The 25,332-nt window shown below is 42.7% G+C and overlaps 2 protein-coding genes across 3 annotated transcripts in view; both read left to right on the top strand.

Annotated features, from left to right (window-relative positions):
- Positions 1 to 23,132, top strand: part of dars1 (aspartyl-tRNA synthetase 1) — an 86,827-nt gene extending 63,695 nt beyond the window's left edge. Inside the window, exons 13-18 of one of the 2 annotated variants that reach the window (XM_072258586.1) lie at positions 2,241 to 2,387; positions 3,755 to 3,797; positions 20,180 to 20,260; positions 20,360 to 20,471; positions 22,404 to 22,475; positions 22,569 to 23,132. In XM_072258586.1, coding sequence (XP_072114687.1) covers positions 2,241 to 2,387; positions 3,755 to 3,797; positions 20,180 to 20,260; positions 20,360 to 20,471; positions 22,404 to 22,475; positions 22,569 to 22,660 — 547 coding nt within the window. In that variant the 3' untranslated portion in view covers positions 22,661 to 23,132. Of the gene's footprint in view, positions 1 to 2,240; positions 2,388 to 3,754; positions 3,798 to 5,718; positions 8,605 to 20,179; positions 20,261 to 20,359; positions 20,472 to 22,403; positions 22,476 to 22,568 lie in introns of those variants that run through there. The other variant, XM_072258587.1, reaches the window with a different exon arrangement.
- LOC140197943 (uncharacterized) lies at positions 8,626 to 16,779 on the top strand. The gene is made up of 2 exons (XM_072258588.1): positions 8,626 to 12,512; positions 16,425 to 16,779. The coding sequence occupies exon 1, from the start codon at positions 11,600 to 11,602 to the stop codon at positions 12,509 to 12,511; it is 912 nt and encodes a 303-aa protein (XP_072114689.1). The 5' UTR covers positions 8,626 to 11,599; the 3' UTR covers position 12,512; positions 16,425 to 16,779.
- Positions 23,133 to 25,332: the final 2,200 nt, after the last annotated feature.

Here is a 25,332-nt window from a genome sequence, read left to right as displayed (position 1 = left end):
GTGGCAATGTGGATGCATGATTAGGCAAGGGATAGAAGAGTTGTTGTGAAAGGTTGCTTCTTGGAATTGACATTGGCAGATACCAGAGTTTCCCAGAAATCCGTATCAACACTGCTGTTTTTCTTAATGTGTATTAAACTTAGACATTGATGTACAGGAGCCTATTTTTAAGTTTGCAGCTGATACACAAGTTAGAAGAGTCAAAGTATGTATACCATATACAACCTTGAGATTCTTCATCTTGCCTGCATGCTTTAAACAAAGAAACACAAAAGAATTCATGAAGAAACACATACATTTAAGACAGACAAGCATCGGATGTGTGCAAAAGAGGACAAATAGTGCAAATAGTGAAAAAAAGGAAACAGATAATACATAGAACATGAGATGCAGAGTCCACAGCTGCGCAGTCAGTTCAGTGCCGAGGTAAGTGAAACCGTTACAGGAGCCTGACAGCTGCAGGGCAACAACTACTCCCAAAACTGGCAGCGTGCAATGCAAGGCTGAAGGGAAAATAGTGTAGCATACTTCAAGGGGGCATCAAAAGGCTAGTGAAATGGGTGGGATATGTGTTAGAAGAAATTTAACATGAAGAAGCGCAGGTGATGTACAATATTTGGATTGGAATAATGAGGAAAAGCAAAGTAATCTGAAATATATTGTTTTAAGGAGGTGCAGGAACTGGGAAACCTGGGTCTCTGTGCTCAAGTTTCTGAAAATAGGGCAGTTGGAGAAATCAACTTTAGTTTTTCATTTTCATTTTGAAAGTATAAAATTCTGGACTTTGTAGTTAAGGAAGGATAGAAAGCCATTATTGATGGATATTTTACAAATATCAAGACATAAATCCTTGACCAATAAGATCATGAGATTAAAAAATAAACAAAAATTTGGTTGGTTGATGGTCATTAGCAATTATAATTTGTCAATATCTTTATAAAGACTTGATTTTCTCTTCAGTCAAATTAGCAATTTGCAGTAGTGAGATCCTTAACTCTGAAGAGGCTGATGGTATGATGCTGTTTTTATAAAGCTGAAGGTGCCTTAATACAAATTAGCTATTGTCGGATAACAATTAAAACATCTTTTCATTGCGCCTGCAAAGTGTTGACAAGTTTGTAAAATAATTATGTCGCCCATGATCCAGACACCTTTTTTGTTATTCAGAAATTCAGTTACGTGAAGTCTCAATATATCACTTCCCATTGTAAAATGCTTGATGAGAGAAGATTAATAATATCTATGCATCATGTCTGCCAGTTATAACAAATAGTTGTTACTAAATGGCACATATTGAAGTTGCTGGTGAATGCAGCAGGCCAGGCAGCATCTGTAGGAAGAGGTGCAGTCGACGTTTCGGGCCGAGACCCCTCATCAGGACTAACTGAAAGAAGAGCTAGTAAGAGATTTGAGAGAGGGAGGGGGGATCCAAAATGATAGGAGAAGACAGGAGGGGGAGGGATGGAGCCAAGAGCTGGACTGGCAAAAGGGATATGAGAGGATCATGGGACAAGAGGCCTAGGGAGAAAGAAAAGGGGAGGGAGGGGGAACCCAGAGGATGGGCAAGGGGTATAGTGAGAGGGACAGAGGGAGAAAAAGGAGAGAGAAAAAGAATGTGTGTATATAAATAAATAACAGATGGGGTACGAGGGGGAGGTGTGGCATTAGCAGACGTCGACTGTACCTCTTCCGAGAGATGCTGCCTGGCCTGCTGTGTTCACCAGCAACTTTGATGTGTGTTGCTTGAATTTTCAGCATCTGCAGATTTCCTTGTGTTTGTGTTACTAAATGAGTTTTATTCTGCATCTAATTATTTGTAATTCCTTCAAAATTTATGTCATTTCAGTTTGTACAGAAATTCAGTTACATGAAGCCTCAATACATCACTTCCCATTGTAAAAAAAAGTTGAATAACATCTCTGCATGATTTCTGTCAGTTATGACAAATATTTGTTTCTAAAGAAGTTTTATTCTGAATCTAATTAATAGTGATTCCTTCAAAGTTTAAATCAGCATAGTTTATTGTAAGAATAAATTTCATTATAACTTTGACCAAGCATTAAGTTAAAAATTTAAAAACTGACAAGTATTTTTTAGTTTAAATTTTGCTTTCTCTTATAGTTAGAACTGAAATCAAGAATAAAGGAAAGCTAAAAGTGCTTTAAAGTTAATAGCACTGTAGTCTAAAAGTATGCAAAATTATAATAAAGCATTAATTTACTGTTTTTTTTAATGGCTAGGTTTCAAACTGAGATTCAAACAGTTTGCAGACAATACCCCTGTGAACCTTTTAAGTTCCTGGAACCAACTTTAAGGCTGGAATATTTGGAAGCTGTGGCCATGCTGAGAGAAGCTGGAGTGGAGATGGGTGATGAAGAGGATTTGAGGTAAATATCAAAATTAAGCTAGTTTTTCATTTGAATCATAATTGAACATATGTGCCTTATTCCAAGATCCACAAACCTGCCTGTCCTGGCCGACCTATTGTCTCAGCTTGCTCCTGCCCCACCGAACTCATCTCTGCATACCTCGACACTGTTTTATCACCCCTTGTTCAATCCCTTCCGACCTATGTTCGTGACACTTCTCACGCTCTTAAACTTTTCGATGATTTTAAGTTCCCTGGCCCCCACCGCTTTATTTTCACCATGGATGTCCAGTCCTTATATACTTCCATCCCCCATCAGGAAGGTCTTAAAGCTCTACGCTTCTTTTTGGATTCCAGACCTAATCAGTTCCCCTCTACCACACTCTGCTCCGTCTAGTGGAATTAGTCCTTACTCTTAATAATTTCTCCTTTGGCTCCTCCCACTTACTCCAAACTAAAGGTGTGGCCTTTTATATATTGGCGAGACCCGACGCAGACTGGGAGACCGCTTTGCTGAACATCTACGCTCTGTCCGCCAGAGAAAGCAGGATCTCCCAGTGGCCACACATTTTAATTCCACATCCCATTCCCATTCTGACATGTCTATCCATGGCCTCCTCTACTGTAAAGATGAAGCCACACTCAGGTTGGAGGAACAACACCTTATATTCTGTCTGGGTAGCCTCCAACCTGATGGCATGAACATCGACTTCTCTAACTTCCGCTAAGGCCCCACCTCCCCCTCGTATCCCATCTGTTACTCATTTTTATGCACACATTCTTTCTCTCACTCTCCTTTTTCTCCCTCTGTCCCTCTGAATATACCTCTTGCCCATCCTCTGGGTCCCCCCCCCCCCCCCCGTGTCTTTCTTCCCGGACCTCCTGTCCCATGATCCTCTCGTATCCCCTTTTGCCAATTACCTGTCCAGCTCTTGGCTCCATCCCTCCCCCTCCTGTCTTCTCCTATCATTTTGGATCTCCCCCTCCCCCTCCAACTTTCAAATCCCTTACTCACTCTTCCTTCAGTTAGTCCTGACAAAGGGTCTCGGCCTGAAGCGTCGACTGCACCTCTTCCTACAGATGCTGCCTGGCCTGCTGCGTTCACCAGCAACTTTGATGTGTGTTATATGGACCTTTTGTTCAGTCTCTGCAGAATAATCCTTACCTGTCAGCTCAGTCTGGCGATATAATGTTAATCAAATCATTTATTTTAGCATAAACTATTGTATTCACAAGAAATTACTGAAATAACTAGTTAATAAGATAGATTTTCCAATTTAATTCTTGAAGGTAGAATGAAGCATAAGATGGCAAGTATTGATATTTCTTTATCAATGGTTAATGAATTACCAATTCAGATTATGAGCATATTACTTATACTTTCAGCACTCCAAATGAAAAGCTGTTGGGTCGTCTGGTGAGAGAAAAGGTAATAAAAAAGTGATAATTTTTTTGTAAGGTGGAGAAAAGAATATTCGAGATTTGAATGTTTTGTTTTTCTTTGTAAGAAAATTAACAGTGAATATTCTGCATGAAATATTTGACTACATTACGCTACATAATATTTATGTAATATCTATGTCTTATTTTTCTTGCATATTTAGGGCATTTTACATTGGGAGTCATTTGTAAATAACTTAAATTTAAATTGGTTCAAGTGTTTTTTCCTAATACAGAATTATTAGAAAATACACTACATGCCAATTTTCCCTAAGTGTATCAACTTAGTCCCCTACATGACTGCTAAATTTTCAGTTATAAAGTTATTATATGAAAAGAATCATGTAATACAAAATTGTGTTATAACCTGATGCACAATGCAAACAGCATTGACTGCAAGTATAATGGCTGCAACTAGTGGTGATTCCATCTTGCTTCTCCGCTGGCATTATCACAAATTCTTGATCTAAAAGTATGAAATAAAATAATTATTAAGTCTCTCAATACTGGAAATGGGAATCTGATTCCGTTCTTTAAGCATTACGTCCTACAATAAGGCTAATTCAGTAATGATCTGTTAGTAATTTTGTGCAGAGTACATTTTAAAAAAAAAAAGGATGGATAATAATTAGCATTCTTAGTTTTAAAGTTAATAAAAAAAAATTGAAAATTGAGCCCTTAAAGAAACACAGGTTTTTACAGGGGTTGGAATCTTGAGCAAAAATAACGACTAGAAGAATTGAGTAGGTTAGAGAGCATCTGTAGAAGCAAAGGGATGATCAACACGACACAACATCAGGCCTGAGAAAGTCAGTATATAGAAATGAGAGGGAGGGGTGAGACGGGGGGGGCAGGTAGATGATAGGTGGAACCAAATGAGGAGAAGATGATGCAGTATGGAGCCAAGAGAGCGAGTGTTAAGATGGAGGCTAGTAGCTGATGTGTGGAACCATTAAAAAAAAAGAACCTAGACAGTTGCGGCAAAGTGGGTTGGGGAGGAAGGGTAGAGACATAGAATCATAAAGTCCTTGCAAAGTACAGCATAGAAACAGGCCCTTCGGTCCATCTAACCCATGCAGGACCATTGAAACTGCCTAGTCCCATTGACCTGCTCCCGGACCATAGCCCTCCATGTAACTATCCAAACTTCTCTTAAATGTTGAAATCAAACTCACATGCACCATTTGCACTGGCAGTTTCCATGCTCTTGCAACCCTTGAAGTGAAGAAGTTTCCCTCGTGTTCCCCTTAAACATTTTGCCTTTCACTCTTAACTCCTGACCTATAGTTGTAGTCCCACTCAAACTCAGTGGAAAAAGCCTGCTTGCATTTACTCTACCATTACCTCTCATGATTTTATATACCTCTATCAAATCTCCTCTCAGACTTCGACGTTCCAAGGAATAAACCCCTAACCTATTCAATCATTCCTTAAGATCCAGTTCCTCCAGTCCTGGCAGCATCTTGAAAATTTTCTCTGTACTCTTTCATCTATATTTACGTCTTTCCTATAAGTAGGTGACCAAAACTGCACACAATACTCCAAATTAGGCCTCACCAACATCTTATACAATTTCAACATAATGTCCCACTTCCTGTACTAAGTACTTTGATTTATGGAGGCCAATGTGCCAAAAGCTTTCTTTACGACCCTATCTACTTGTGTTCAACTTTCAATGAATTATGGATCTATATTCCCAGATCCCTCTTCTACTGCACTCCTCAGTGCCCTACCATTCACTGTGTAAGACCTACCCTGGTTGGTCCTAACAAAGCGCAACACCTCGCACTTGTGTGTTTTAAATTCGCGCTGCAAGCTGTGAGAGTCTTCCTCATTGTCCACTAGTCTTGGTGTCATCTGCAAATTTGCTGATCCAGTTAACCACATTATTGTCCCGATCATTGATACAGATGACAAACAACGATGGACCCAGCACCAATCCCTGTGGCACTCCACTAGTCACAGACCTTCTGTCAGAGAGGCAACCATCTACCATCACGAATGCAAGATGGCAGCACGCATGGACACAGCGGCCCCTCGGGGAGTGATACGTGTATCTAGTGTTTGTTCTGTTTGTCCTAGACACATAACATACAGTCGGAATATGCTCGTTAACATCAGGGCATACTATGTCGGAAAAACTGATGAGTTCTGGTGTGACATGGACAGTTTACGCCGCTACGGACTACTATCCGCTACCAAGCCGGCTGCTTCCCAAGGGAGGAGAAGCAAAAGCGCTGTGAGAGAAAACAGAGGAGGGGTAAGAGGGCCGGCATCTATGCTAGGCTAAAAGCTAACCCCACCAGGCCAGCGGTACCGTCCCTCCTGCTCTCAAGTGTCCGCTCCATCGACAACAAGCTGGATGAGCTGTGTCTGCTGAGAGAAACACACAAGGAATTTAAAGACTGCTGTGTGTATGTCTTAACGGAATCCTGGCTTCATGACAACATACCGGACGCGGTGATACAACTAGAGGGAATAACATCGTTTCATGCAGACAGAGAGGCAGCTAGCTCCGGTAAGAGCCGAAGAGGAGGCTTGTGTATTTATATAAACAAAGACTGGTGTGTGAACTCTACAGTAGCTGCTAAACACTGCTCACCACTGGGTGAATTTCTCATTGTGAAATGCCGGCCGTTCTATCTGCCGAGGGAATTCACCATCATGCTTGTGGCAGCTGTTTACGTAGCTCCCAGTGCCAATGCTAAGGCTAATGCTAACGAAGCACTGGGAGGGCTACATGAAGCCATCAGTGAGCTACTGACTACACATCCTGATAGCTTTGTGGTGATTGCTGGGGATAACCACACCAGCTTAAAGACTGTGTTCCCCAAATTCCGGCAATATGTGGATTGCAAAACCAAGGGAGACAACACACTGGACTTGGTTTATACCGACACACCACAGGCATACAAAGCAGCCCCCCCCCCGCCCCCATCTTGGCCACTCTGACCACATGTCTGTCATGCTAACCCCAGTGTAAAAACCACTGCTTAAACGTGTGAGAGCAGAGAAAAGAGAGATAAGGGCCTGGCCAAAAGGAGCAGCCTCAGCACTACAAGACTGTTTTTTGCATACAGACTGGGACATATTCAAAACAGCAGCCTCCTATGATGACCATACAGACATTGAGGAGTATGCGGAGGCAGTAGTCACCTACATGAGCCAAATACACGGAGGATGTCACTGTGATGAAAACCTTCACCACACGTGGTTTTAAAAAGCCATGGATGACAACAGAGGTGCGGTCACTACTGAAGGCCCATGACACAGCCTACAGATCGGGGGACAGGAGTGCGCTTCGCTCTGTCAGGTCTGCGCTTTCACTCGGGATCAGGAAAGCGAAAAGGGCCTACGCGGGCAAAATACATGGACACTTCTGTGACACAGGTGACACCAGACGGATGTGGCAGGGAATTAAAGCTCTGACAGACTACAAGATCAGGCAGAAAACTGATGACAGCGACGCCTCTCTTCCATACAGGCTTAACAATTTCTTTGCACGCTTCGAAGCATCAAACACTACAGCAAGGAGGAGAGCCAGTCCCTTTTTACCATCTGACCAGCTGGCTCCAATCATTGATCCAGAGCAAACACGGAGAACCCTTGCCAGGGTCAACCCACGAAAAGCAGGAGGTCACGACAACATCCCTGGACGTGTGCTCAAGGAATGTGCTGATGTATTAGCAGATGTCCTGACAGACATTTTCAACATCTCTCTTAGTCAAGCCATTGTCCCCAGATGCTTCAAAACCTCCACAATCATCCCTGTAGCAAAGAAATCAGTTGTAGCCTGTCGGAATGATTACCGTCCCATTGCCCTGACCCCCATAGTGATGAAATGTTTTGAACGGCTTGTCAAGCCTCATATCACAGCCAGCCTCCCCTCATTGCTGGATCCTCTACAGTTTTCTTATCGTCCAAATCGCTCTACGGAGGATGCAGTATCCACCACACTGCACACAGTCCTCTCTCACTTGGACAACAAAGACACTTATGCCAGAATCATGTAGATTGATTTCAGTTCAGCGTTCAATACCATCATCCCCCAGAGACTAGTGGAGAAACTGTCGCTGCTTGGCCTTAACACTGCCATGTGTCGCTGGATTCCGGATTTCTTGACAGAGAGACCACAGTCAGTCCATGTTGGCAGGAACATCTCTGACTCCATCACGCTGAGCACTGGATCCCCACAAGACTGTGTGCTTAGCCCATTGCTGTTTACATTGCTAACACATGACTGTGCAGCCAGATTCAAGGAGAACCTAATCATTAAATTTGCTGATGATACCACAGTGGTGGGGCTCATCAGCAAAAATAATGAAACAATGTACAGGGAGGAGGTCAAACACCTAGAGAGCTGGTGCAGGGATAACAACTTGATGCTTAATGTCACCAAAACCAAGGAGATGATTGTCGATTTCAGGCGGTCTCAGCCTGAGCATACACCCTCCAGCATCAGCGGCTCCACAGTGGAGAGAGTGGAAAACATCAAGTTCCTTGGGGTGCACATCTCGGACAATCTCACCTGGTCCAGGAACACCACTGGGATTGAGAAACGGGCCCAGCAGAGATTGCACTTTCTGAGGAAGCTTAAACAAACATCATTCCCCACTAACATCTTAACTACGTTCTACAGAGGCATGGTTGAGAGTGTGCTGACCTCTAGCATTGCAATCTGGTACTCCAGCTGCAGCGCTGTCAACAAAAAAGCCTTGCAAAGGGTGGTTAGAGGAGCAGAGAAGGTTATTGGGGTCTCCCCACCTTCCAGCCAAGACCTCTTTCAGAGTTGATGTCTCCAGAAGACACGGTACATCATTAAAGACCCCTCACACCCTCTATCCAAATACTCATATTTCCAGTCCCTTAGAATACCTTCCAATAACTTTCCCACAACTGATGTCAGCCTATAATTTCCTGCTTTATATTTAGAGCCTTTCTTAAACCAATGGAACAACATTAGCTATTATCCAATCCTCTGGTACCTCAGCTATGACTAAGTCTAATTTAAATATCTCTGCTAGGGCCCCTGCAGGGTCTGAGGGGATTTGTGAGGCCTTTGGGAACTTAACTTGCCTCAAGACAACAAATACCTCCTCCTCTGTAAACTGTATAGGATCCATGAGCTCACTGGTGCTTTGCCTTACTTATATAGATTCTGTGTCTATCTCCCGAGTAAAACAAATGCAAACAATCCATTTAAGATCTCTCCATCTCTTTTGGCACCACACGTGGATTACCATTTTGATCTTCCAGATGACTAATTTTGTCCCTTGCAATCCTTTGCTCTTAACATGTGTGTAGAACCTCCTAGAATTCCACTTTCACCTTGTCTGTTATGGCAACCTCATGCCCTCCTGATTCTTTCTTAAGTGTTCTCTTGTATTTCTTGTACTCTGTAAGCACCTCATTTGTTCCTACCTGCCTATACGGCGCCAAGGTAACTGAGCAAATGTGATATCAGTCTGAATAAAGTTAAATAACTAGAGTTTACTACTCATCTGAGTTGACAGGTCTAAGCCGATAACTGTTTTCTGCACAAGTTTTTTTTGCATCTTAATGCATGGCCAGTTTGTGTCTCTTTCATGTTTATGTTGCTTTTGGTAATACCACTCTATCATCAACCGGTGATAAATTTCATCATCTCACACCATTTGTAACACTAATTTTTAGTGACCTTGCTTGTATCTGATTTCCCATAAGTTTTGTTGCCATAGTTTCTGTCCAATGGAGATACCCCCTTTGTAATCTTGAAGATGACTGTCACCTCTTGATCCATTTTTGCTGCTGAATTGAGCTAGTTAGTGTTGCCTGAGAGTTGTTATCTATTTTCAGATTGTTTTCTTTTGCTCTTTTTTCCGGTGCCTTTGTATTCTTTCTGTAATATAATTCAGGGTGCATACAGTATTACCAGGATCCTTTGGATATTGTCAGCCTTATAAAGGCAGTAGAAAAAAGAAATAATCTGTGGGAAGATAGGTCATCAGCCTGATATCATTGCAACAAACATGAATGCCATAGAGTTGTCAAAACACTTCACCCCGTTTAACCTATCATGTTGATATCAGAACGAAGATGGAGCAAAGACCAGGCCATTTAGCAAATGCTGTTGTGTCAGATTAATTAAATCTCAAACTAAACCAATTCTCTCTGTCCACATATGTTCAAACCCATCCATTCTCTGCCCATTCATTTGCTCTTGGAAGGCCTCTGTCACATTTAGCTCCACTGCCCATCTTGGCCAACACATTCCACCTATGCATGTATGGCGCTGGTATCTGGCGACTCTGCACGTGCTCTCCTGAGCAAACTGCCCTCTACACTATCCTATACCCGAGAAACCCTTCTTATCCTCCAATCTGCTACATCCAGCAAGGTCAACAGCACCCTGGCGAAGCTACTGACCCAGCTGGAGATCACCGTGCCAGAATTGCTTCTTCAACTCCGGACCGCACCTGGACCCGACCAACAAGGCCTGGTCCGAGGCCCACCACGTTCCCGGAGACCCGGGGCCTGCTACCGTGCTGGAGCGCTTGAAGACGCGGCCTATTCTGACCAGCACCTCTCCGAAGCAGACGACCATACAGAAGTGATGTCGGAGACCTCAAGGTGCCCCAGATGCTTCCCCAGAGCGACCACCATAAAACCCCGTTGGTGGACATCCACAGCTGCCGGAAGTGAGGCCTCCGCTGCCGACCTTGGAAATCGAGCCCGAGGCTTGGCTGGAGCAGAGGTCTCCGCAACCGTGACTCAGGTCACGGACTTGTTTCAGCCAGGAGCCCAGCCCTCCGGGATTAAGTGTCAGAATCGGGGCCCGACCCAATTGACAGCCCGGGCCCCCGGCAGCTGGAAGTGGCAGCGGAGCCTCCCCCATCACTCGGCTTGACCCGGAGCACCCGACGACGCGACCTGCCGATCAATCCCCACGGGATGCATCCACCAACCTCAAAGAGCTGCCAACAACACACTGCATCAATGAAAACCTGGAAAGATGCACCTTTTACCGAGGAAGTGTGGGAAAAGAGCTGGGCTGCTGATCAGATTGAAGCTGAGGGACTTCAGGGCCCCTATGCCCACCATCCTACTAGCTAATGTGCAAGCCATGGCGAACAAGGTGGGTGATCTTAATGGGAGACTCACCTACTGCAGGGAGATGCAGAACTGCTGTGTATTCTGTTTCACCAGACCTGGCTCTCCCCTGCCACCCCCAACTGTGCCATCCGACCGGAGGGATTTTCGATCCATTGGATGGACTGCACGGCATCTTTGGGCAAGATGAGGGGAGGTGGTGTCTGCCTACCGATCAACACTGCGTGGTGCTTGGACACAGTGGCACTAACAAGCTCCTGCAGCCCGGACCTGGAACACCTGTTGGTGAAGTGTCATCCCTACTATCTGCCACGGGAATTCACCTCGGTCGTACTGACAGCGGTCTACACCTCCCCCCTCTACCGGTGGACATGGAGTGTGCTCTGAACGTACTGTATGCCAACATCAGCGAACTTGAGACCAGGTATCCAGAGGCTTTGCTCATTACAGCCGGGGACTTTAACCAGGCCAACCTCAGAAAGGCACTGCCAAAGTTATACCAATATGTCTCCTGCCCCACTAGGGGCCTGAGTATACTTGACCGCTGCTATACAGCAGTCAAGGATGCCTACCGTTCCGTCCCACGACCTCACTTCGGAAAATCAGACCATCAGGCCGTACTCCTCCTCCCCGCTGACGAACAGAAACTGAAGCGGGAGGTCACAGTGTCAAAAGTAGTGTTGTGTTGGGCGGAGGAAACGGATGAGGTCCTCCATGACTACTTTGAATCGGTTAGACTCGGCAGCTAACCTCGATGAGTATGCCTCAGCTGTCACGGACTTTATTTGGAAATGCACAGAGAACTGTGTGTCTCGCAAGACGATTCGGGTATTCCCTAACCGGAAACCTTGGATGAATTATGAGGTCCAGTCCCTTTTAAAGGCTAGAGCTGCGACTTTTAGGTCCGGGGATACCAGTCGCTATATGGAATCCAGGCGTGATCTCTGGAAAGCCAGTAAGGGCGCTAAGAGGCAATATCAAGCCAAGTTGGAAGCCCGGGCTAACCAGAGGGATGCCGGTAGACAATGGCAGGGTCTAAATGAGATCACTGGGCGCAGAGAAAAAGCTGGGAATATCAATAACTGTGGCACTTCTCTTCCTGACGAACTTAAAGTACTCTACGCAAGGTTCGAACAGAAGAGGAGCGTCCTGCTCCCTCCGGATGAACCGGACCTGGTGGCATGGAAATTCATTGTCACAGAGGAGGACGTTAGAAGGGCCTTCCTGAAGATAAATCCAAGGAAGGTGACGAGCCCAAATGGCGTCCCGGAATGGGTTCTCCAGGCCTGTGCAAGCGAGCTAGCTGGAGTGTTTGCTGACATCTTCAACTGCTCCTTGCTTCAGTCTAAGATCCCCTCATGTTTTAAAAAGGCAACGATAATCCCGGTGCCAAAGAAGAGCAAGGTGGCATGCCTGAATGACTATCGACCTGTGGCTCTGACATCAATTGCTATGAAGTGCTTCAAGCGATTGGTTATAGCACACATCAACCACAGCCTACCGGTCAACCTCGATGCTTTGCAATTCACCTACCGGAGCAACAGGTCAACGGCAGATGCCACCTCTCTGGCCCTACATTCCTCCTTAGAACACCTGGAGAATAAAGACATATAATGTAAGACTCCTTTTCATTGACTAAAGGCATCCGTTAGTCTTGTGAGACCATGGATCTGTGCCTGGAAAGTCTTCACTCTCTAGGGCGCAGACCTGGGCAAGGTTGTGTGGAAGATCGGCAGTTGCCCATGCTGCAAGTCTCCCCTCTCCACGACATCGATGTTCTCCAAGGGAAGGGCATTAGGACCCATACAGCTTGGCACCAGTGTCATCGCAGAGCACTGTGTGATTAAGTGCCTTGCTCAGGAATATAACACGCCTCGGCTGGGGCTCGAACTCACGACCTTCAGATCACTAGGCAAATGCCTTAACCACTTGGCCACATGCCCACACTGTAGTTCATTGACTACAGCTCTGCCTTTAATACCATCATTCCAAATAAACTGATTCCTAAGCTCCGGAACCTAGGCCTTAGCACTCAGATCTGCAGTTGGATCTTCAACTTCCTCACAGACAGGACCCAGACTGTGAAAATAGGGGACAGGCTCTCCTCTACAATCACTCTGAGCACCAGTGTCCCACAAGGCTGTGTACTCAGACCCCTGCTGTACTCACTGTACACCCATGACTAGTGCAGTGACTAGTGGGGTACCGCAAGGCTCAGTGCTGGGACCCCAGTTGTTTACAATATATATTAATGACTTGGATGAGGGAATTAAATGCAGCATCTCCAAGTTTGCGGATGACACGAAGCTGGGTGGCAGTGTTAGCTGTGAGGAGGATGCTAAGAGGATGCAGAGTGACTTGGATAGGTTGGGTGAGTGGGCAAATTCATGGCAGATGCAATTTAATGTGGATAAATGTGAAGTTATCCATCTTGGTGGCAAAAATAGGAAAACAGATTATTATCTGAATGGTGGCCGATTAGGAAAAGGGGAGGTGCAACGAGACCTGGGTGTCATTATACACCAGTCATTGAAAGTGGGCATGCAGGTACAGCAGGTGGTGAAAAAGGCAAATGGTATGCTGGCATTTATAGCGAGAGGATTTGAGTACAGGAGCAGGGAGGTACTACTGCAGTTGTACCAGGCCTTGGTGAGACCACACCTGGAGTATTGTGTGCAGTTTTGGTCCCCTAATCTGAGGAAAGACATCCTTGCCATAGAGGGAGTACAAAGAAGGTTCACCAGATTGATTCCTGGGATGGCAGGACTTTCAGATGAAGAAAGACTGGATGAACTAGGTTTGTACTCGTTGGAATTTAGAAGATTGAGGGGGGATTTGATTGAAACGTATAAAATCCTAAAGGGATTGGACAGGCTAGATGCAGGAAGATTGTTCCCGATGTTGGGGAAGTCCAGACCGAGGGGTCACAGTTTGAGGATAAGGGGGAAGCTTTTTAGGACCGAGATTAGGAAAAACTTCTTCACACAGAGAGTGGTGAATCTGTGGAATTCTCTGCCACAGGAAACAGTTGAGGCCAGTTCATTGGCTATATTTAAGAGGGAGTTAGATATGGCCCTTGTGGCTACGGGGATCAGGGGGTATGGAGGGAAGGTTGGTGCAGGGTTCTGAGTTGGATGATCAGCCATAATCATAATAAATGGCGGTGCAGGCTCGAAGGGCCGAATGGCCTACTCCTGCACCTATTTTCTATGTTTCTATGATTGTGTAGCCAAGTTTCCATCGAACTCAATATATAAGTTTGCTGATGACACCACAATTGTAGGCCGTATCTCAGGTAATGATGAGTTTGAGTACAGAGAGGAAATTAAGAACCTGGTGGCATGGTGCGAATACAACAACCTATCCCTCAATGTCAGCAAGACAAAGGAATTGGTTGTTGACTTCAGAAGGAGTAGCGGACCACACGACCCCATTTACGTCGGTGGTGCGCAAGTGGAACAGGTCAAAAGTTTTAAGTTCCTCGGGGTCAATATCACAAATGACCTGACTTGGTCCAACCAAGCAGAGTCCACTGCCAAGAAGGCCCACCAGTGCCTTTACTTCCTGAGGAAGCTAAGGAAATTTGGCTTGTCCCCGAAAACGCTCACTGATTTTTATAGATGCACCGTAGAAAGCATTCTTCTGGGGTGCATCACAACCTGGTATGGAAGTCGTCCTGTCCAAGACCGGAAGAAGCTGCAGAAGATCGTGAACACAGCCCAGCACATCACACAAACCAGTCTTCCATCCTTGGACTCACTTTACACCGCATGCTGTCGGAGCAGTGCTGCCAGGATAATCGACCCACCTAGCCAACACACTTTTCGTCCCTGTTCCCTCTGGGAGAAGGCTCAGGAGCTTGAAGACTCATATGGCCAGATTTGAGAACAGCTTCTTTCCAACTGTGATAAGACTGCTGAACGGATCCTGACCCGGATCTGGGCCGTACCCTCCAAATATCCGGACCTGCCTCTCGGTTTTTTTGCGCTACTTTACTTTCCCATTTCTATTTTCTATTTATGATTTATAATTTAAATTTTTAATATTTACTATCCATTTATACTCCAGGGAGCACAGAGCAGAATCAAATATCACTGTGATGATTGTACACTCTAGTATCAATTGTTTGGCGACAATAAAGTATAAAGTATTTCTTCGTGCAAAAAAAAACTTGCCCCACTCATCTGTCCTGATGATGGGTCTCGGCCTGAAACGTCGACTGTTTACACTAGTTATGCCTCTCATATTACAAACTTTTATCATGTCTCATCTCAGCATCCGCCTCTCCAGAGAAAACACAAATTTGACTAGCCTCTCCTTATACTGCATGCTTCTGACACAGGTTGCGTCCTAGTGGGCCTCCACCCCCTCGAAAGCTTCTACGTTATTCCTATAATATCATATTCTGCATGGAGGTCAGTGACCAGTGGTGTGTCTCAGGGATCTGTTCTGGGACCCCTACTCTATGATTTTTATAAGTGACCTGGATGAGGAAGTGGAGGGATGGGTTCGTAAATTTGTTGATGACACCAAGGTTGGGAGTGTTGTGGATAGTGTGGAAGGCTGTCAGAGGTTACAGCAGGACATTGGTAGGATGCAAAACTGAGCTGAGAAGTGGCAGGGATGGAGTTCAACCCAGTTAAGTGTGAGGTGGTTTATTTTGGTGGGTCAGATATGATGGCAGAATATAGTATAAATGGTAAGACTCTTGGCAGTGTGGAGGATCACTGTCAGAGAGATCTTGGGGTCTGAGTCCATAGGATACTCAAAGCTGCTGCGCAGATTGACTCTGGTTAAGAAGGCATACAGTGCATTGGCCTTCATCAATCGTGGGATTGAGTTTAGGAGCCAAGAGGTAATGTTGCAGCTATATAGGACCCTGGTCAGACCCCACTTAGAGTACTGTGCTCAGTTCTGGTCGCCTCACTACAGGAAGGATTTGGAAACCATAGAAAGGGTGCATAGGAGATTTACAAGGGTGGTGCCTGGATTGGGGAGCATGCCCTATGAGAATAGGTTGAGTGAACTCGACCTTTTTTCCTTGGAGCAATGGAGGATGAGATGTGACCTGATAGAGGTGTATAAGATGATGAGAAGCATTGATCATGTGGATAGTCAGAGGCTTTTTCCGAGGGCTGAAATGTCTAGCACAAGAGGGCACACTTTTTAGGTGCTTGGAAGTAGGTACAGAGGAGATGTCATGAATAAGTTTTTTACGTAGAGTGGTGAGTGCGTGGACTGGGCTGCCGGCAATGGTGATGGAAATGGATACGATAGGGTCTTTCAAGAGACTGCTGGATAGGTACATGGAGCTTAGGAAAATAGAGGGCTATTGGTAACCCTGGCTGATTTCTCAGGTAAGGAGATATTCAGCACAGCTTTGTGGGCCAAAGGGCCTGTATTGTGCTGTAGGTTTTCTATGTTTTATACCTGCTATGCACCTCCTTTTTTTCCTTAACCAGGGCTTTAATATCTCTTGAAAACAAAGGTTCTCTAAACCTTTTATCTTTACCTTTTATTCTGACAGGCACATACAAGCTTTGTACTCTCAAAATTTCACTTTTGAAGGCTTCCCAGTTAACAGATACACCTTTGCCAGAAAGCAGCCTGACACTAATGGTATGATCACTAGATATCAGAATCGTAATCAGGTTTAATATCACCAGCATATGTCATGAAATTTGTTGACCTAGTGGCAGCAGCACTACTACATAATAATAGATGTGCAAATGAGCACGCACACGTACATACAGTGGTGCTCGAAAATTTGTGAACCCTGTAGGAATTTCTTTATTTTTGCATAAATATGATCTAAGATGTGATCAGATCTTCACCTAAGTCCTAAAACTAGATAAAGAGAACCCAATTAAATAAATAACTCAAAAACATTATACTTGTTCATTTATTTATTGGGGGAAAAATGTTTCAATATTACATGTGTTTGTTGGAAAAAGTATGCGAACCTCGGAGGTAATGCCTTCTACAAGAGCTATTTGGAGTCAAGTGTTCCAATCAATGAGATGAGATTGGAGGTGTAGAGGTGCCTTGCCCTATAAAAAAAAGACACACAAGGTCAGAGTACTGACAGAGCCTGCTCTTCTCAAGAAATATCTGTTTATATGCACCATACCTTGATCAAAACAATTTTCAGAGGATCTTAGAAGAAGAATTATAGAGATGCATGAAGCTGGAAAAGGCTACGAAAGCATTTTTAAATATCTGAGTGTTCATCAGTAAGAGAAATTGTCTACAAATGGAAGAAAATCAGTACTGTTGCTACTCCCCCTAGGAGTGGGCATCCTGTAAAGATCACTCAAAGAGTACAACATGCAATGCTGAAGGAGGTGAAAAAGAACCCAAGGGTAACAGCGGAATCTCTGGAACTTGCTAATGTCTCTGTTCATATGTCCACTGTAAGAAAAACGCTGAACAAGAATAGTGCTCATGGAAGGACATCAGGGGAAAAAACCATTGCTCTCCAAAGAAAAACATTGCTGCATGTCTTAAGTTTGCAAAAGACCACTTGGATGTTATACAATGCTTCAGGGGCAATGTTCTGTGGATGGATAAGACAAAAGTTGAATTTTTTTGGCATAAAATATACATTGTTACATTTGGAGGCAAAAGGGCACTGCACACCAACACCAAAATCTCATCCCAACTGTGAAGCATGGTGGAAGGACCAACATGGTTTGGGGCTGCTTTATTGCCTCGGGGTGTGGACAGCTTGCAATTTTAGAGGGAACAATGAATTCAAAATTGTATCAAGACATTTTACAGGAGAATGTCAGAGTAGCAGTCTGTCACCTGGAGCTTAAAGGAAGTTGGATAATGTAATCAGACAGTGATCCAAAAGACAAGAGTAAATCAGCAGCAGAACTGTTTAAAAAGAAGAATGGCCGAGTCAAAGTCCTGACCTTAATCCTATAGAAATGTTGTGGAAGGACCTAAAGCAAGCAGTTCATGCAAGGAAGCCCACCAACATCCCAGAGGAAGCAGTTTTGTAAGAAGGAATGGCCTCAAATTCCTTCAAGCAGGACAGATCAACAGTTACTGGAAATGTTTGGTTAGAGTTATTGCTGTACAAGGGGTCACAGCAGGTACTGAAAGCAAAGGTTCAGATACTTTTTCCAACATATATATGTAATATTAGATTGTTTTCTCAATAAATAAATTATTTTTTTGTATAATGTTTACAGTACCAGCAACCTGGGTTCAATTGTAATAAATTATATAATGTTTTTGTGTTATTTATTTAATTGGGTTCTCTTATCTAGTCTTAGGACTTGTGTGAAGATCTGATCACATTTTGGGTCATATTTATGCAAAAGTAGAGAAGATTCTAGAGGATTCACAAACTTTCTAGCACCACTGTGGTGGTGTAGGATATATATAAGTTAAAATAAATAAGTAGAATAAAGATTAGAAATTTAAAAAGTAGTGAGGTGGTATTCATGGGTGTAATGTCTACTCAGAAATCAGATGGCAGAGGGGGAGAAGCGTTTCCTGAAATGCTGAGTGTGTACCTTCAGTTTTTTGTACCTCTTTCCTGATGGTAACAATGAGAAGAGGGCGTGTCCTGTGCGATGAGGGTCGTTAATGATGGACGCTGCCTTTTTGAGGCATCACTTCTTGATACGACAGAGGCTACTACCAGCATCCTGGTAAATCTCCTCTGCAACCTCGCTAAAGCTTCCACATCCTTCCCATAGCGAGATGAACAGAACACTGGGTGTACAAGACAATGAGAGGCATTGATCGTGTGGATAGTCAGAGGCTTTTTCCCAGGGCTGAAATGGCTAACACGAGAGGGCACAGTTTTAAGGTGCTTGGAAGTAGGTACAGAGGAGATGTCCGGGGTAAGTTTTTTACTCAGAGAGTGGTGAGTGCATGGAATGGGCTGCTGGCGACAGTGGTGGAAGTGGATACAATAGGGTCTTTAAAGAGACTTTTGGATAGGTACATGGAGCTTAGAAAAATAGAGGGCTATGGATAACCCTAGGTAATTTCTAAAATAAGTACATGTTTGGCACAGCGTTGTGGGCCAGAGGGCCTGTATTGTGCTGTAGGTTTTCTATGTTTCTAGGCTACACAATATTCCAGATATGGTTTAACCAGGGTTTTTGTTTTGTTTATTTATCTGTCTCTTCATTTATTTATTCTAGCCCTTTGAACCACGCTGCCCAGCAACCCCCGATTTAACTGTAGCCTAATCACAGGACAATTTACAATGACCAGTTAACCTACCAATCAGTACATCTTTGGATTGTGGTAGGAAACTTGTGCAGTCATGGGGAGAACGTACAAACTCCTTACAGGCAACGGACTGAATTGAGCCCGGGTTGCATTGTGCTAACCACCACGCTACCGTGCCACTCGAGAGAGAGAGAGAGAGCTGCAAAATTACCTCGCGGCTCTTGAATTCAATCCCTGAACTAATGAAGGCCAACATAACATAGTAACCCTTATCAACTTGCACGGCAGTTTTGAGGGATAGAGGCCTACAGATGATAAGAGGCATAGAACAAGTGGATAGCGAGAGACTTTTTTTCCCAGGACAGGAATGGCTAATATGAAGGGGGATAATCTTAAGCTGATTGAAGGAAAGTAGAGGGGGCATGTCAGAGGTAAGTTTTTCACACAGAGTGTGGTGGGTGCATGGAACGCCCTGTTGGATAATGATAGACCAGATACATTATGGACATATAAGAAACTCTTCGACCCATGGATGATAGAAAAATGAAGGGCAATGTAGGAGGGTTAGATTACTCTTGGAGTAGATAATAAAGTCAACACAACATCATGGGATGAAGGGCCTATACTGTGCTGTAATGTTCTATGTTCTCTGTTTTACAAACACTTATCAGCCTCTGCCATCTATTTTTATTTGCCCATCACCCACATACCCGTCTACCTACACCAGCTGGGTATTCTTCTCCCTTGGTTCACCTTTCTTATCTCTTCCCCAACCTAGTTACATCTGTCCAACATCCTTCTCTTTATCTGGTTCTATTATCACCTATCAACTTCAGTCCAACCCTTTCCTCTATACATTGGCTGTCTTCCTTTCGCACTCTCGATGCTGATATGGGGTCCCTTTGTCTCCACAAATGCTGCTCAACCTGCTGAATTCTTCCATCAGTTTAATTTTTGCTCTTTAAAGATGCATGTTTGGGGACTTCTGTGCATTTGGATTCTGAAATATAAATATTATTTTAACTTTTTTAATTCAAAAGACAGTTATTTTGCAAATAAGAAAATAAATTCATTTTTTTCTCACAGTATGATACAGACTTTTATATCCTTGACAAGTATCCTCTAGCTGTGAGACCTTTCTATACAATGCCAGATCCACATAACCCTGTAAGTAATACTTTCATTTTACTTATAACTTTAGTATAACTTCATCCTCACAAAATCTGTTGCATTTCTGTATTTTATTTAAATTGTTCAACATTCCAGAAATATTCCAACTCGTATGACATGTTTATGAGAGGAGAGGAGATTTTGTCTGGCGCCCAGAGAATCCATGACCCTCAGGTCTTAACCGATCGAGCTCTCCAACTTGGTTTAGGTATGTGTATTTCATTGTCTTAAAGTTGCAATGCCTAATGTGAGAAATGTAATACCACCGCTGTGTCATCTACATAATTTTATTTTTGTTTGGATTTCCAATTCAATAAAGTTGACAGATACAAAGGCCTGGCAATTGAATGTACCTGATTTAGTCAGTGCCAGGATTATGGCATATTGATCAACTGGTTTTATTTGTTTCTAGCTGGCTGCAAGTATTAGAAGTGGTAAGAGGAACAGCAAGCTCAATTGCCTCAATAGATGCTTGCTGAAACCATTAAGATCTGAAGACAGGTGACACCAGTCAGCGATGGGAAATGGGATACTTCCTGTCTTACTGGACAATCTAAAATTGATAACTTGCCCACCAATGAACTGTTACAGTTAGTTGCAATAAATTGGATAATTAATTTATAAATTAAAATGATTTTCAGTTGTACCTTTGGTAGTAAATTGTTAAATTATAATTGCTATATTAAAGACAAAAAATTTCCATTACTATTTTTGTCACATCTTCTGTGACTATGAATGGTTGTGAAGTATTTACAATGGTGCTAGAAAGTTTGTGAACCCTATAGAATTTTCTCTATTTCTGCATTAACATGACATAAAAAGTGATCATATCTTCACATTAACCCTAAAACTAGATAAAGAGAACCCAATTAGATAAATAACACAAAAACACTCTACTTGTTCATTTATTTATTGAGAAAATTGATTCGATATTACATGTATTTGTTTGGAAAAGTGTGTGAACCTCTAGGATTATCAGTTCGTTTAAAGGGGAAATTAGAGTCAGGTGTTTCAATCAATGGGATGACAATCAGGTGTGAGTGTGGGAGGCCCTGCCATATTTCAAGAACATAAACCTGGGTCTTCACTATCAAAGTCTGATCTTCACCACACAGGTTTTTGGAGTGTGCCATGCCTTGATCATAGGAGATTTCTGAGGACCTGAGGGGGGAAAAAAAGAGTTGTTGATGCTCACCAGGCTGGAAAAGGATACAAAACCATTTCTGAGGAGTTTGGGCTCCACCAATCCACAGTCAGGCAGATGGTATACAAATGGAGGAAATTCAACATTGTTGGTACTTTCCCCAGGAGTGCTCGACCAACATCTAAGGAGCCACAGGCCGCTTTTGGATTGGCTAATGTCAGTGTTCATGAGTCTACTATCAGGCAAACACTGAACAACAATGTGCATGGCAGGGTTGCAAGGAGAAAGCCACTACTCTCTAAGGAATGCATTGCTGCCCATCCTAAAGTTTGCTAAAGACCATATGAATAAGCTAGAAGGCTAGTGGAAGAATGTTTGGTGGATGGATGTCCAAAATAGAACATTTTGGCTTAAATGAGAAGTGTTATGTTTGATGAAAAGCATACACTGCATTCCAGCATAAGAACCTTGTTCCATCTGTGAAACATGGTTGTGGCAGTGTCGTGGTTTGGGCCTACTTTGCTGCCTCAAGACTGGGACGGCTTGATGGAACTATGAATTCTGAACTGTACCAGCAGTTTCTACAGGAAGACCCGTCTGTGAACTGAAACTCAAAGGAAATTGGGTCATGCAGTAAGGCAATGACCCTAAACACACAAGTCAGTCTACCAAAGAATGTTAAAGCAGGCCAGGCTGCATCTATGGAAAAAAGTACTGTCGACGTTTCGGGCCAAAATCCTTCAGCAGGATCAAGTATAATGTTTTTAATTGGGTTCTCTTTATCTAGTTTTAGGACTTAGGTGAAGATCTGATCACATTTTAGGACATATTAGTGCAGAAATAGAGAAAATTCTAAAGGGTTGACAAACTTTGTAGTACCACTGTATACAGGAGTAAAATCAATGACTCCAGCATATTATTTCTACCAAGTGACAGTGCTAATTGCCACAATGCCTTTTATTGTTGGATAACTGAGGTTTTATTTTTGCATTACAGATGTAGAGAAGATAAAATCATACATTGATTCCTTCCGCTTTGGTGCACCACCGCATGCTGGTGGCGGTATAGGTAATGTTGTTTTACTGCATGTGTCAATATATAAATAAATAACAAATAGATATAATTGCATATTCATTATTTTTTCCTTTCCTCATCATTTAGGTTTGGAACGTGTCACAATGCTATACTTAGGATTGCATAATATACGTCAGACATCGATGTTCCCCCGTGATCCCAAGAGACTAACTCCTTGATCAGGCTCAAAGGATATGAAGATCTGTTGATACAGTATTATAACTGGTGTTTGTCTTTTCAGAAATAACAAATGCTAAATACTAATAAATGCCAAAATTGTTTTTCATTTTCTGACTTAAGTTCACATTTTATTTGTTTTGAATTAAAATGCTAAATTACAGGACTGAAAATTGAAATTCTGTTAAGAAAAAGCAGCTCCACTTTACCATTTCTAATGCAATGACAATTTATAAGACTTAGGAGGATAAACAAAAGAACGTAATTACAATGAGAAATGGGTATGGACAAAATTCTGCTTTAGTTTGCATGTGGTAATTTATAAGATGATTTGCAAATACAGACTTAATTTCATGTGGTAAATCAAAGGAAATTACGGGGTAAAAGTAGTAAGTTATTAACTTACTATTGTAATAATTTTTCAATGTTATTATTTTCTGGATTTTATTGCAATAAATTGGAATTAACTAAAAATGTGAAATGATTTTCTGTTGTACACTTGATATTAAATTGTTGAAGTATAACTGATAGATTGACATCAAAAAAATTCTTGTTATTTTTGTCACATCCTTTATGACTGTGGAATGCTAGTGAAGTGCTTTTTGGACAAAGGTGGACTGAATGTCAAGTGAGAATTCTAATTACCAATCCTTTATCAGATTGTTTAGAAATACTGAAGCTGCTTTGTATGATGTATTCAAACACAGATCCATTGTTTTATGGGTTCTTACGGTTCTGTTCAGTCTACATAAGCTGGTTTTGATGTATGAAGTCCATATACAGTTCTGCTTTAAGAGTCCAAGTGGAGAACCATCAACTTCTGATCCATCTGGATTGAAGGAGGTGCAAAGGGGGAGGAGCCCTGTCAAACATGGAAAATGGTAACATAATCAGATTTGTTTCAGTTTAGTGGAATTCTGACTAAAAGTTTGGAGTGGTAATCGAAATTTAGTATTTTAATAATTGCAGTTATTATATACTTACAGTGCTCATTACATCTGTGAGTTTTGTGTTGCTTTTGGGTATGTGTAAAGTTATTGGTAGAATTTAAGCTTTTCCCACAAGTTTCCCATGATGAATCATTTGGTAACCTTCTAGGTCAGAGGTGACCAAATCTACTGTTCTTTTGGAGCCCATGAAATAATAATAAATGTTTGTCAGCTGGAAGATCTACAACTTCTTTATAAGCACTTGGAGGGGATTCTGAGAAACAGGTCTACCAGCATTTGGAAAGGCAAAGCTGGGTTAGAGATGTGCAGCGTGGTTTTGTGTCTTGGAAACTATGCCTCAAGATTAAAGTTTAAATGTTTGAGGCAGGGCAGTAGACGTGGACTTTATAAGGCTCTTGATAGGATACCACAGAGTAGAATAGTGTGGAAGTTTAGATTAAATGGGATCCAGGATGAGCTTGTCAAATGGTTGTAAAGCTGACTTGTGGAAGGAGACAGAGGATGGTGGTGGAGGATTGTAATTCAGATTGGAGGCTCATGCTTCATGTCGTTGGCTCATGGCACCATATGGATAGTGTAGCTGTCCACAGGGTTTTCATGGCAAGATACGGAAGTAGATTGCTGGGTCTTTCTTCCACACAGATGGTGCTGCCCAGGTTGTGACCCAGACAGATGCAAGCTCAGAATCATCCACCTCGAAATCCAGTGCTGATGCCACTACACCAGCTGGCCTTCTACCCCATTATAAAGGTTCACATCTTGAAAGGATCATCCTCCATATTTGCTAATCTTTTCATTTTAATGTTTCAGTAAAAGCTGGAAGCATAGAAACAGACTCTTGGCTCACTGACTCTACACTAATTATCAAGCACCCATTTATATTAATGTCTTTAATTTTTCTACAATTTCTCCAAATTTCTAGGACACACCTGGACAAGAAGGACAACTTGATAGTGGCCAATAAACCTGATGACTTGCAGCTCTTTGGAGATGCAGGAGGAAACCAGAGCGCGTAAAGGAAACTTGTGTGGTCTCAGAATTATTCAAACTCCCACACAATACTGGAGGCTTGAATTGAACCTGGGTAGTTGGAGCATTGAGGCAACAGCTTTATTAGGTGTGCCATTGTGCTACCCCAATCTAATTCACTTATGTTCCATTTACCTTCATCAGTTTCGTGAACATCCTTTGTTCAATTCCAAAGCACTGTCTACAAGCTTAATGCTTTTTCAGGCAACTTTATTATATTTTTTCCTCAGATTCACAGCCATATTTGATTTCAACTGTACTCCTTAGATTTACCAAATTTCCTATTGTGTTTTGTGCCACAAGGGAATATATTTTTGTCAGAAGTTATGTCTCAGATGCTAGCTATTGTATGTCCACTGTCACAACATTTAATGTCATTTTCCAGTTGACCACATCCAAATTACCCAGTTTGGAAGAAGACTAGCTCTCAGGTCTTCTTCTGCCGGTCTCTTAAAGTTAAACAATCTCCCTCAAAAGGTAATCGGCAGGTCAGCTTTTGAACTGCACTCATCAACTGTGGAATTTAATACCTAAAACTATAAGGGATGCAGACTCAGTTGACATTTTTAAACATCAGCTTAAAACCCATTTTATTTATCTTTGCTTTTAACTAACATCTTTTTGTCTTTTATTTTCGTGTTTGCACTTTATCCCATTGTAAAGTACTTTGAACTACATTTATATGAAAAAGTGCC

The sequence above is a fragment of the Mobula birostris genome, chromosome 5 (assembly GCF_030028105.1).
Source record: "Mobula birostris isolate sMobBir1 chromosome 5, sMobBir1.hap1, whole genome shotgun sequence".
Lineage (NCBI taxonomy): Eukaryota > Metazoa > Chordata > Chondrichthyes > Myliobatiformes > Myliobatidae > Mobula > Mobula birostris.
The sequence above is the reverse complement of the archived record's forward strand: the minus strand, read 5'-3'. Positions and strand labels throughout refer to the sequence as shown.